The sequence below is a fragment of the Bombina bombina genome, chromosome 7, assembly GCF_027579735.1.
Source record: "Bombina bombina isolate aBomBom1 chromosome 7, aBomBom1.pri, whole genome shotgun sequence".
NCBI classification, from domain to species: domain Eukaryota; kingdom Metazoa; phylum Chordata; class Amphibia; order Anura; family Bombinatoridae; genus Bombina; species Bombina bombina.
This window is the reverse complement of record NC_069505.1, coordinates 256,296,886-256,311,057: the sequence shown is the minus strand read 5'-3', so window position 1 is coordinate 256,311,057 and position 14,172 is coordinate 256,296,886. Positions and strand designations below refer to the sequence as shown.

Sequence of the window (14,172 nt, the reverse complement as noted above, 5' to 3'; positions counted from 1 at the left end):
AGTAGCACCAATGTGGGCGGTCGGAGGTTTAGGGGTTAATAGGTTTATTTAGTAGCGGCGATATGGGAGGCCAGAGGTTTAGAGGTTAATCATTTAATTTTGTGTCGGGGAGCGGTGGATTAGGGGTGTTTAGACTTGGGGTTTATGTTAGGGTGTTAGGTTTAAACATAACTTTTGTTTCCCCATAGACATCACTGGGGTTGCGTTACGGAGCTTTTCATTCCGCACTTCAGATGTTTTCTAACACTCTCTCCCCATTGATGTCTATGGGGGAAAGCGTGCACGAGCACGTCAAATCAGCCCTTGGATTTTGTGCAGTATGGAGCTTAACACATCCATATCCCACGCACAAGGAGGCTTTTCAGTAACTTGTAATGGCAGCGCTATGGAGAGTGAAATAACACAACTTTTTTGCCTTTAGTTTCGCACCTTGTTTAGTGCAAAACTCGTAATCTAGGCAACAGTTAATAATGAAAGTATATAAAAACTACGGTTGCACCGATACCATTTTTTTATGGCCGAGTACAAGTACCGATACTTGTTTTCAAATACTCGCCGATACCAATTACCGATACTTTTTTTTTAATGTCATGTGACATTTTACCAAGCACAATACAGTAATAATAATAATTATTTAAGATTCCTTCTTTATAATTATAGAGGACTGTAATTCAAAAGACATTATGAAATAATAAAACCATTTTATTTGTCACAATGTTCACTGAACACGTTTATAAATAAAAAATATTACAATAAAATATTAAATTTAAAGGTGTGATGCAATTGGGTTGTAGGGCTGTTATATAACATCAATCTGACATTTGTATGGAGGTTCGACTCTAAGTTGAACAGTCTTTCACTTTCCACACTACTGCATGGGGCAGAAAGATATTTTTGGGCCATTTTAGCCAGAGCTGGAAATCAGTTTATTAACTGCCCAGTACTTCAGGGGTTTGTCTGAACGAGGTACAGTGATCTCTCCTACAATAATACATATTACAGCAATTTGTATTGGCAGAACAGTAGTAAACAATTTTTAGTTTAGTCTCCACTCCAGTTTAAAATGAAATGGGAACATACAGTTTGAAAAAAATGCCACAAGATAGCATATGGGTAGGAAGTGGAGGTATCGGTTTAAGTATCGGTACATTTGCACAAGTACAAGTACTCATGCAAATACTTGGTATCGGTACCGATACTAGTATTGGTATCGGTGCAACCCTAAAAAACTATAAAAAAGTTTACTACATATTCATTTACATTTTATACTACACTCTCATGTAATGTTCCTTTAATTTTTCACTTACTAAAGGACACCTCATAAAAAAGCTAATGTTTTTAATTAGAAATATAGTTAGATTTACTTCCTCTTATGGAGCCCATGCAGAAGTAGTGATATAACAACTTTCTTGTTTTGGTCAGAATGTACAATATTATTCATACTATGCTCAGGAACGTGCATGTGTCTTAAGCACTTTGGTCCAGATTACAAGTGGTGCGCCATTTAAACTTTGTTTTGGGTTGCATGCGCATTACAAATTGAAAGTTAAAAGTATGCGCTCACGCAAAACCTGATGTCCACTAACCTAATATCGGGACCGTGTTAACACATTCTCCCCATAGACTTCAATTGCGAGCGCAGAAGAAAAAAAAACTAACACCTATCGCTCATGCACTAACCCGACAGGAGTTATGAATATTTCACAGTCCAATCTTTTTCACGTACAGAACAATGCAATTTTTATTGCATATACCTATATATTTATTCATATAGCTTTATAGGTATAGATATATATTTTAAATTAATATTATCAGATAAATATAGAAATATATATTTAATACTAAAAATTAAAAAAAAAACAAATTCTATGTGAAGAACATAGGAATGTAAACCTTGCTTATTACACTTTGCGTTTTGCAATTTAGGTCTAACATGGTGTTAGTTTAGCGCACAGGAAGAATTGCTAACCTCAATGCACGAAATTGAAATATTACATATAAAATAAATAAAAAAAAAACATTATTAAAAAGTATTCTACATACTAAAAAAATGCTAAATAATATATATAAAATTTGTTTTACAGTATGTATAATATTTTTTTAAATAATTGTTATTAACATTTTAATATTTTATATGTAATATTTCAATAACACGCACTGAGGTTAGCAATTCTTCATGTGCGCTAAACTAACACCACGTTAGACCTAAAACATAATGTTGGATTAAAGTTCTTGAAGAATTACTAATCTTACATCATGTTATTGAAATAAAAAAATGAAATATTAAAAAAAAATGTATAAGTAAATATTATAGATACTGTAAATATATATATATATATATATATATATATTACAGTATCTATAATAATACATTTAAATCATTATTATTATATGTTTTTTAATATTTAATAATCCAACAACGTGATGTAAGATAAGTAAACCAGTTTTTTTCTTCAGTATACACAAGAGAGGAACCATTGAATGATACTTTGGAACAGAATAGAACATGCCAGTCCATACCACTAACTGGGTTTTGTTTAGAGGATATCAGGAAAAAACTAAAAAATATTAAGGTAAATAAAACTCCAGGCCCAGATGGAATACACCCAAGGGTGTTAAGTGAACTTAGCACTGTTATAGACAAACCTTTACTCTTAATTTTTCAAGACTCATTATCCTCAGGCATGGTACCCCAGGATTGGCGTAAAGCTGATGTGGTGCCACTCTTCAAAAAGGGAAGCAGGGATGATCCAGGAAGCTATAGACCAGTTAGTCTGACATCAATAGTGGGGAAGATATTTGAAGGGATTATAAGGGATTATATTGATGAGCATATTCGTGTAAACAAGATTATGAGTTCTAATCAGCATGGCTTTAGGAGAAATAGATCATGTCAAACTAATCTAATTAGATTCTACGAGGAAGTAAGTAAAAATATAGATAAAGGGGAATCAGTTGATGTGATATACTTAGATTTTGCAAAGGCATTTGATACAGTGCCACATGAGAGATTAATGCACAAAATTAAGGGACTGGGAATAGCTGAAAATGTTAGCTCATGGATAAATAACTGGATAAAAGATAGGGAGCAACGAGTAGCAGTAAATGGATCATACTCAGATTGGACAAAGGTAATCAGTGGCGTCCCCCAGGGATCAGTACTGGGCCCTGTTCTTTTTAATATTTTTATAAATGACTTGGAGCAAGGATTAAATAGCGACATCTCTATTTTTGCAGATGATACTAAGTTAAGTAAGGTCATTAGGTCAGAGCAGGATGAACTCTCTTTGCAAAGGGATTTGCTAAAATTAGAACTATGGGCAAGTGAATGGAAAATGAGATTTAATACGGAAAAATGTAAGGTTCTACATTTTGGAAGTAAAAATAAGCAGGCTATGTATTTTTTAAATGGGACAAGACTTAGCCAAACACAGGAGGAAAGGGATTTGGGAGTAGTAATAGATAACAAGCTAAAGATGAGTGCACAATGCAGGGCAGCGGCTTCAAAGGCTAATAAGATACTAGCATGTATTAAAAGAGGCATTGATTCAAGGGAGGAAAGCATAATTCTGTCATTATATAAAGCCCTGGTAAGACCTCACCTTGAGTTTGGAGTGCAGTTCTGGGGACCGATTGCTAAAAAAGATATTGCAGAACTAGAAAAAGTTCAGAGAAGGGCCACAAAGCTAATAAGGGGATTGGAGAAATTAACCTATGAGGAGAGGCTAGCCAAACTGGGTCTGTTCTCTTTAGAAAAAAGGCGCTTGAGAGGTGACATGATTACTTTATATAAATATATTCAAGGCCCATATACAGAGATGGCAGAAGCTCTTTTTATTCCAAGAAAATTGGTTCTGACAAGAGGTCATAATTTAAGGTTGGAGGAAAGGAGATTTAATCTCCTGCAACGGAAACGTTTTTTCACTGTAAGAGCAATAAAATTGTGGAACTCATTACCAAAGGAGGTAGTGAATGCCAATACCATAGATACATTTAAAAATAGTCTGGATAAATTTCTGTATATAAACAAAATTCATGGATATGATTGCTAGTATTAAATGGGTCACATTTTAATGGGGTTATTTAAGCTTAACTGGACCTTTTTGTAAGTATTTTAGATTTGTATAGGTTGAACTCGATGGACTTCAGTCTTTTTTCAACCTTATCTACTATGTTACTATGTTACTATGTTACTATGTTACTATGTAATTCTTCGAGGCTGAATTATCATATGTATGTCGGATCTGATCCGACAGCGCGGATCAGGTCCGACAGACATCGCTGAATGCGGAGAGCAATACGCTCTCCGTATTCAGCATTGCACCAGCAGCTCACAAGAGCTGCTAGTGCAACGCCGCCCCCTGCAGACTCGTGGCTTATCGGCCGCCAGCAGGGGGTGTCAATCAACCCGATCGTACTCGATCGGGTTGTATTGTGGCGATTCCTGTCCGCCTCATCAGAGCAGACGGACCGGTTATGGAGCAGCGGTCTTTAGACCGCTGCTCCATAACTTGTGTGTCTGGCGAGTCTGAAGACTCGCCCGAAACACAGGCCCTCAAGCTCCATACGGAGCTTGATAAATGGGCCTCTGCATGTGCATTAAACCAAACACTGTGTTAGACCTAAAGCGTAAACCCTGATGCTAGTTATGCATATTTTACAATTCTATGTTCCTCAAGTAAATGTTTTTAATTTTTATTATTAAATATATTTTTTTCAATATACTTGTGATAATGTTAATGTAAAATAGATATCTATACCTATATATCTATAGGAATAAATATACAGGTATAGGTATATATATATATATATATATATATATATATATATATAGAAATACGTATTTACAATAAAAATTATATTATCCTGTAAGTGAAGAACATTGGAATGTGAAATATGTACATTAAATATACAGTAAAACACATAATTAGATATGTACACATACACACACATATATACACACACACACACACATATACAGGTGGCCCTCAGTTCAATTTACACCGTTTCAGAATAACAACCTTTTTTTCCAGTCATGTGACTGCTCTTGAAAAGCATTGAGAAGCAGTGCATTTATTAAAATAGCCAGTAGGTGGAGCTGTCCGCTTGTGTTGCAGCAAAGCCAAGCAAGCTGAAATTAATCAGTTTAACCAGACCTGAGCTATCGAGCAGATTTCAAAGGAACAAGATCTTCCTGTCTATAACGCAGTCCAGATTGGAATGCATAGAAAGAACTGTTTGCAGAAAAATGCAAGTGAAGTCTTTGTTGTGTGATTATTTTATTAGGTTTATAATGTTGTTTAGCAAATGTTTTTGTTCATGTAACTTAGTTTAATTATATATTCTGTGTTGTGTGATTATTTTATTAGGTTTATAATGTTGTTTAGCATTTAAAGGGGGCTACTTATCAAGCCGTCTACTTTTCTGGCTTCGCCGGTCCAATACGTCCGCCTAAGCTCGCCTACCTTCGCCGCCGCGGACCTTGAATACGTTCGCCTAAGTTATCAAATAAAGCTGTCAAAAAGCCGCGGGGCGATGAGCAGCGGACTGTGACAGTTATCACTCATCCGATCTCGCTGCCCTTCGGCTTTTTCCCAGCTTTATTGCTAGCCTGTCACTAAGCACTCACACTAAACTACACTGTTCTACCCCCTATACCGGCGCCCCCGGAGGCCCCCGCAACTAAATAAAGTTACTAACCCCTAAACCGCCGCTCCTAGACCCCGCCGCAAGTCTTATAAATGTATTAACCCCTAAACCGCCGCTCCTAGACCCCGCCGCAAGTCTTATAAATGTATTAACCCCTAAACCGCCGCTCCCGGACACCGCCGCAAGTCTTATAAATGTATTAACCCCTAAACCGCCGCTCCTAGACCCCGCCGCAAGTCTTATAAATGTATTAACCCCTAAACCGCCGCTCCTAGACCCCGCCGCAAGTCTTATAAATGTATTAACCCCTAAACCGCCGCTCCCGGACACCGCTGCCACCTACATTATACCTAGTAACCCCTATCCTGCCCCCCCTACACCGTCGCCCTCTATTATAAAATTATTAACCCCTATCCTGCTGATCCCGCACCTCTCCGCAACTAAATAAATAGTTTAACCCCTAAACCGCCGCTCCATGAACCCGCCGCAACCTATAATAAATTTATTAACCCCTATCCTGCCCCCCACTACGCCGCCGCCACTGTAATAAAATGATTAACCCCTAAACCTAAGTCTAACCCTAACGCCCCCCTAACTTAAATATTAATTAAATAAATCTAAATAAATTAACTCTTATTAACTAAATGAATCCTATTTAAAACTAAATACTTACCTTTAAAATAAACCCTAATATAGCTACAATATAAATAATAATTATATTCTAGCTATCTTAGGATTTATATTTATTTTACAGGTACCTTTCAATTTATTTTAACCATGTACAATAGCTATTAAATAGTTATTAACTATTTAATAGCTTACCTAGCTAAAATAAAGAGAAATGTACCTGTGAAATAAATCCTAACCTAAGTTACAATTACACCTAACACTACACTATACTTTAATAAATTATTCCTATTTAAAAATAAATACTTACCTGTAAAATAAACCCTAAGATAGCTACAATGTAATTAATAATTATATTATAGCTATCTTAGGATTTATATTTATTTTACAGGTAACTTTGTATTTATTTTAGCTAGTTAGAATAGTTATTAAATAGTTATTAACTATTTAATAACTACCTAGCTAAAAGAAATACAAAATTACCTGTAAAATAAATCCTAGCTTAAGTTACAATTAAACCTAATACTACACTATCATTACATTAATTAAATAAATTAACTACAAATAACTACAATGAAATACAATTACATAAACTAACTAAAGTACAAAAAATAAAAAAAGCTAAGTTACAAAAAATAAAAAATTAAGTTACAAACATGTTAAAAATATTACTACAATTTTAAGCTACTTACACCTAATCTAAGCCCCCTAATAAAATAACAAACCCCCCCAAAATAAAAAAAATCCCTACCCTATTCTAAATTACATAAATTTCAAAGCTCTTTTACCTTACCAGCCCTTAAAAGGGCCATTTGTGGGGGCATGCCCCAAAAAGTTCAGCTCTTTTGCCTGTAAAATAAAAATACAACCCCCCCCCCAACATTAAAACCCACCACCCACATACCCCTAATCTAACCCAAACCCCCCTTACAAAAACCTAACACTAATCCCCTGAAGATCATCCTACCTTGAGTCGTCTTCACTCAGCCGAGCCACCGATGGAACTGAAGAGGACATCCGGAGCGGAAGAAGTTAATCCTCCAAGCGGCGCTGAAGAAATCTTCCATCCGATGAAGTCATCATCCAGGCGGCGCTGAAGAAGTCTTCGATCCGGCCGATGTCATCTTCAAAGAGGCGCTGAAGAGGTCTTCTATCCGGGCGAAGTCATCTTCCAAGCCGGGTCTTCAATCTTCCTTCCGCCGACGCGGAACCACCTTCTTCACCGACGGACTACGACGAATGACGGCTCCTTTAAGGGACGTCATCCAAGATGGCGTCCCCTCAATTCCGATTGGCTGATAGGATTCTATCAGCCAATCGGAATTAAGGTAGGAAAATCTGATTGGCTGATGGAATCAGCCAATCAGATTGAGCTCGCATTCTATTGGCTGTTCCGATCAGCCAATAGAATGCGAGCTCAATCTGATTGGCTGATTGGATCAGCCAATCGGATTGAACTTGAATCTGATTGGCTGATTCCATCAGCCAATCAGATTTTCCTACCTTAATTCCGATTGGCTGATAGAATCCTATCAGCCAATCGGAATTGAGGGGACGCCATCTTGGATGACGTCCCTTAAAGGAGCCGTCATTCGTCGTAGTCCGTCGGTGAAGAAGGTGGTTCCGCGTCGGCGGAAGGAAGATTGAAGACCCGGCTTGGAAGATGACTTCGCACGGATAGAAGACCTCTTCAGCGCCTCTTTGAAGATGACATCGGCCGGATCGAAGACTTCTTCAGCGCCGCCTGGATGATGACTTCATCGGATGGAAGATTTCTTCAGCGCCGCTTGGAGGATTAACTTCTTCCGCTCCGGATGTCCTCTTCAGTTCCATCGGTGGCTCGGCTGAGTGAAGACGACTCAAGGTAGGATGATCTTCAGGGGATTAGTGTTAGGTTTTTGTAAGGGGGGTTTGGGTTAGATTAGGGGTATGTGGGTGGTGGGTTTTAATGTTGGGGGGGGGGTTGTATTTTTCTTTTACAGGCAAAAGAGCTGAACTTTTTGGGGCATGCCCCCACAAATGGCCCTTTTAAGGGCTGGTAAGGTAAAAGAGCTTTGAAATTTATGTAATTTAGAATAGGGTAGGGATTTTTTTTATTTTGGGGGGGTTTGTTATTTTATTAGGGGGCTTAGATTAGGTGTAAGTAGCTTAAAATTGTTGTAATATTTTTAACATGTTTGTAACTTAATTTTTTATTTTTTGTAACTTAGCTTTTTTTATTTTTTGTACTTTAGTTAGTTTATGTAATTGTATTTCATTGTAGTTCTTTGTAGGTAGTTTATTTAGTTAATTTAATGATAGTGTAGTATTAGGTTTAATTGTAACTTAAGTTAGGATTTATTTTACAGGTAATTTTGTATTTCTTTTAGCTAGGTAGTTATTAAATAGTTAATAACTATTTAATAACTATTCTAACTAGCTAAAATAAATACAAAGTTACCTGTAAAATAAATATAAATCCTAAGATAGCTATAATATAATTATTAATTACATTGTAGCTATCTTAGGGTTTATTTTACAGGTAAGTATTTATTTTTAAATAGGAATAATTTATTAAAGTATAGTGTAGTGTTAGGTGTAATTGTAACTTAGGTTAGGATTTATTTCACAGGTACATTTCTCTTTATTTTAGCTAGGTAAGCTATTAAATAGTTAATAACTATTTAATAGCTATTGTACATGGTTAAAATAAATTGAAAGGTACCTGTAAAATAAAAAAAAATCCTAAGATAGCTAGAATATAATTATTATTTATATTGTAGCTATATTAGGGTTTATTTTAAAGGTAAGTATTTAGTTTTAAATAGGATTCATTTAGTTAATAAGAGTTAATTTATTTAGATTTATTTAATTAATATTTAAGTTAGGGGGCGTTAGGGTTAGGGTTAGGTTTAGGGGTTAATCATTTTATTACAGTGGCGGCGGCATAGTGGGGGGCAGGATAGGGGTTAATAAATTTATTATAGGTGGCGACGGTGTAGGGGGGGCAGGATAGGGGTTAATAAATGTATTATAGGTGGCGACGGTGTAGGGGGGGCAGGATAGGGGTTAATACATTTAATATAGGTTGCGGCGGGTTCAGGGAGCGGCGGGTTAGGGGTTAATACATTTATTATAGTTGCGGTGGGCTCCGGGAGCGGCGGTTTAGGGGTTAATATGTATAGAGTAGCTTGCGGTGGGCTCCGGGAGCGGCGGTTTAGGGGTTAATAACTTTATTTAGTTGCGGCGGTGTAGGGGGGGTCAGATTAGTGGTGTTTAGACTCGGGGTACATGTTAGGGTGTTAGGTGTAGACAGCTCCCATAGGAATCAATGGGATGTCTGTCAGCAGCGAACTTGTACTTTCGCTATGGTCAGACTCCCATTGATTCCTATGGGATCCGCCGCCTCCAGGCTGGCGCTTTGAAAACCAGGTACGCTGGGCCGTAAAACTGCTGATCGTACCTGCTAGTTTTTTGATAGCTAGCAAAAGTAGTGAGAATGTGCCGCACTTGTGTGCGGAACATCTGGAGTGACGTAAGAATCGATCTGTGTCGGACTGAGTCCGGCGGATCGAAGCTGACGTCACAAAATTCTACTTTTGCCGGTCTCGAGCCTTTGATAACTAAGGCGTATCAGCCTCGCCACAAATACGCTGCGGAATACGCAGCGTATTTGAGGTTGACGGCTTGATAACTACCCCCCAAAGTCTTCATTTCAAAGCTTTAAAAATAATGTATTAGGTGTTACTTATGACAATTTTGAGAGGGGCCTGGAACCTAACTCCTTCACTTCCCATTGACTTCCATTATAAACTGGGTTTCAATTTGCAACGGTTTCGATTTACAACCATTCCTTCTGGAACCTAACCCTGGCATAAACTGAGGGCTACCTGTATATATATATATATATATATATATATATATATATATAGATATATACACACACACACACATATATATATATATATATATATATATATATATATATATATATATATATATATATATATATATATATACACACACACACACATATATATATATATATATATATATATATATATATATACACACACACACACTCATACACACACACATATATATATATATATATATATATATATATATATATACACACACACACACTCATACACACACACATATATATATATTTACGCACACACACATATATATATATATATATATATACATACACACACACACACACACATATATATATATATAGTCTACTTCAGTATTCTCATATGGAAAGGTGCTACATTTAAACAAGAGATTAATAAAAAGAGGTCAACTGGATAAAAGAAATACATTTAAAAGTGTATACACATTTTCCTAGCAGCTGAGCTTCAATACGCAGGTAACAATTGAAACTGAAGATACATCTTATGTGATAGTTTATTTTTGGTGTAGGTGCAGTTATTTAGTTTTATGAGCCTGACCGTCATCTGAGTTTATTTACATTGTCCCAATTCTCTTGCAGAAGGGAAGATCTATGCACTGGGGGGAATGGGCGCAGACACATCCCCTCAGGCCTTTGTCAGGGTTTATGAACTGGGAAGGGATAATTGGCAACAGCTGCCATCCATGCCAACGCCGCGCTATGGAGCATCTGTTTTTCTGCGTGGATACAAAATCTATGTCTTAGGTAAGTTGTCACATCACCAACCAATATAATAAAAATAAATCATATGTACAGAATAAATACAAACTGGAAATGTCATCTGATTGTGCATAGACCCTGCAATGTGCTATTACAGTTAAAATATAATTGTTTTACTTTTATTGGATGCTTGGCAATGTTTATTTTAGTTAGTGGTAGCAAAATCCACATATATCTATAAATCATTAATAGGATATCAAAGTAATTATATATAGCAAGCGGGATACTTGCCTAGATGTGGTAATTGCCTATACAATTAATCTCTCTCTCTGGGCAAGATTACATATGTGGCGTTGCCCGCAAAAGCCGGTGATGCCGTTTTTTATGCGGTTTTGCTATCACATATACAGCGCTGCATATAAATGGGGCTCGTATATTTCAACCGTCGCCCGCTATTTTTACTCCCATAAGCTAACATAAAACCGTGTCGCAAATCGGTATCACATATTCAGCACAAGGACTTACGCAGCGAAAATGGAGGAATTTTACTCAATTTTCACCTCGACACACATAGACAGGTGCAGCAAGCCTTACGCTGAAAATGTGAGCACTGTAACTGCCTGACAATATTAACAAACACCTAACGCATGCGCAATATCTAACTGTCAACCGCCAACGTCCACCACAATAACTTATAAAACTATTAACCCCTAATCCGCCATTCACCCACATCACAATGTACCTAATAAAGCCATTAACCCCTAATCCGCCATTCACACACATCACAATCTACATAATAAAACTATTAACCCCTAATCCGCCATTCACACACATCACAATCTACATAATAAAACTATTAACCCCTAATCTGCCATTCACCCACATCGCAATCTACCTAATAAAACTATTAAACCCTAATCCGCCATCACCCACATCACAATCTACCTAATAAAACTATTAACCCCTAATCCGCCATCACCCACTTTGGAATCTACGTAATAAAACTATTAAACCCTAATCCGCCATCACCCACATCGCAATCTACGTAATAAAACTATTAACCCCTAATCCGCCATCACCCACATAGCAATCTACGTAATAAAAGTATTAACCCTTAATCCGCCATTAACCCACATTGCAATAAACCTAATATATTAACCCCTAAACCGCCAAAACTCCCACATCGCAATAAACCTAATTTAATTACTAAGCCCCCTAACCTAACACCCCCTAAATTAACCCCAAATTACATAAAATAATAAAATACTAAATTACAATTAAAATAAAAAATCCTAAAAGTACTTAAAAAACAAACTAAGATTAAATTAAAATAATCTAAAATTACAAAAAATAAAAAAGTCTCACATTACAGAAAATAATAAACCAAATTATCAAAAATTAAAAAAATTAAACCTAATCCCTATAAAAATAAAAATGCCCCCTCCAAATAAAAACACCCCCTAATCTAATACTAAACTACCAATAGCCCTTAAAAGGGCTTTTTGTAGGGCATTTTAAACAGCTCTTTTACCTGTAAAATATACTAAGTCCCCACTCTAACAGTAAAAACCCCCACCCGCCAAACCCCCCAAAATAAAAAAACCTAACACAAAAAATATCCTTAACTACCCATTGTCCCTAAACGGGCATTTGTATCGGCATTGCCCTTAAAATGGCATTCAGCTCTTTTACTGCCCTTAAAAGGGCATCCAGCTCTTTTTCAGTGCCAAAAAAATCCCTAATCTAAAAAATAAAATAAAATAGAACAATTAAAAAAACCTAACTCTAAGCCCCAAATAGGTACTCACCTTTCCTGAAGTCCGGCGGAGAAGGTCCTCTTCCAGGCGGCGGTGAAGTCTTCTTGGAGGCGGAGACATCTTCTTCTATCTTAATCCAGGACCAAACCGGCGCGGGGCGGAACTGAGAGGACCGCGGAACTGAAGACTGGCGACCATAGAGCCATGGAGCGTGGAGGATCCTCTTCGTACGATCACTGATGTAAACTGAATATTGAATGCAAGTTACACATTTAAATATGGCGTCACTTGCATTCCTATTGGTTGATTTGAATCTTCAAATTGAAATTAGCCAATAGGATGAGAGCTACTGAAATCCTATTGGCTGATTTGAACAGCCAATAGGATTTAAGAAGCTCTTATCCTATTGGCTGATTTAAATAACTTGCATTCAATGTTCAGTGTACGGCGGTGATCGTACGAAGAGGATCCTCCACGCTCCATGGCTCTGTGGTCGCCGGTCTTCAGTTCCGTGGTAATCTCCGCTCCGTGCAGGCTTTGTCCTGGATGAAGATGGAAGATGTCTCCGGCTCCAAGAAGATTTCACCGCTGCCTGGAAGAGGACCTTCTCCGCCGGACTTCAGGAATGGTGAGTACCTATTTGGGGTTTAGAGTTGGACATTTTTTAATTTTTAATTTTTTTTTAGATTAGGGATTTTGGGCACTGAAAAAGAGCTGAATGCCCTTTTAAGGGCAATGCCCATACAAATGCCCCTTTAGGGCCAATGGGTAGTTTAGAATTTTTTAGTGTTAGTTTTTTTATTTTGGGGAGTTTTGTGGGTGAGGGGTTTTACTTTTAGAGGGGGGACTTAGTATGTTTTAATGTAAAAGAGCTTAGGGCAATGCCATACAAAAGGCCCTTTTAAGGGCTATTGGTTGTTTAGTTTATATTAGGGGGTGTTTTTATTTTGGGGGGTCTATTTTATTTTTATAGGGATTAGGTTTAATTTTTTTATTTTTGATAATTTGGTTTATTATTTTATGTATTGCTAGAGTTTTTTTTTAGTTTTTTTTTGTAATTTTCGATTAATTTAAATTTAGTGTTTTTTATTTTTAAAGTAGGATTTTTAATTTAATTGCAATTTAGTATTTTTTAATTTAGGTAATTGGGGTTAATTTAGGGGGTGTTAGATTAGGGGGTTTAGTAATTTAAATAGGTTAATTGTGTTGTGGGGGTTTGGCGGTTTAGGGGTTACTAGATATATTAAGTTAATTGCGATGTGGGTTAATGGTGGGTTAGGGGTTAATACATCTATTAGGTAGTTTGCGATGTGGGTGAATGGCGAGTTAGGGGTTAATACATATATTAGGGAGATCAAAATGTGGGTGAATGGCAGGTCTGGGGTTAATACATATATTAGGGAGATCGCAAAATGTGGGTAAATGTCGGGTTCAGGGTTAATTCATATATTAGGGAGATTGCGATGTGGGTGAATTGCGGATTGGGGTTAATAGTTTAATTATGCATGTTGCATTGTGAGGGGTTGTTGGTTTAGGGGT

At 36.8% G+C, this 14,172-nt stretch overlaps 1 protein-coding gene across 1 annotated transcript in view; it reads left to right on the top strand.

Annotated features, from left to right (window-relative positions):
• The window catches only part of KLHDC8B (kelch domain containing 8B), a 260,084-nt gene that overhangs the window by 83,879 nt on the left and 162,033 nt on the right, over positions 1-14,172 (top strand). The window contains exon 2 of the mRNA XM_053688954.1: positions 10,757-10,921. Coding sequence (XP_053544929.1) covers positions 10,757-10,921 — 165 coding nt within the window. The remainder of the gene's footprint in view (positions 1-10,756; positions 10,922-14,172) is intronic.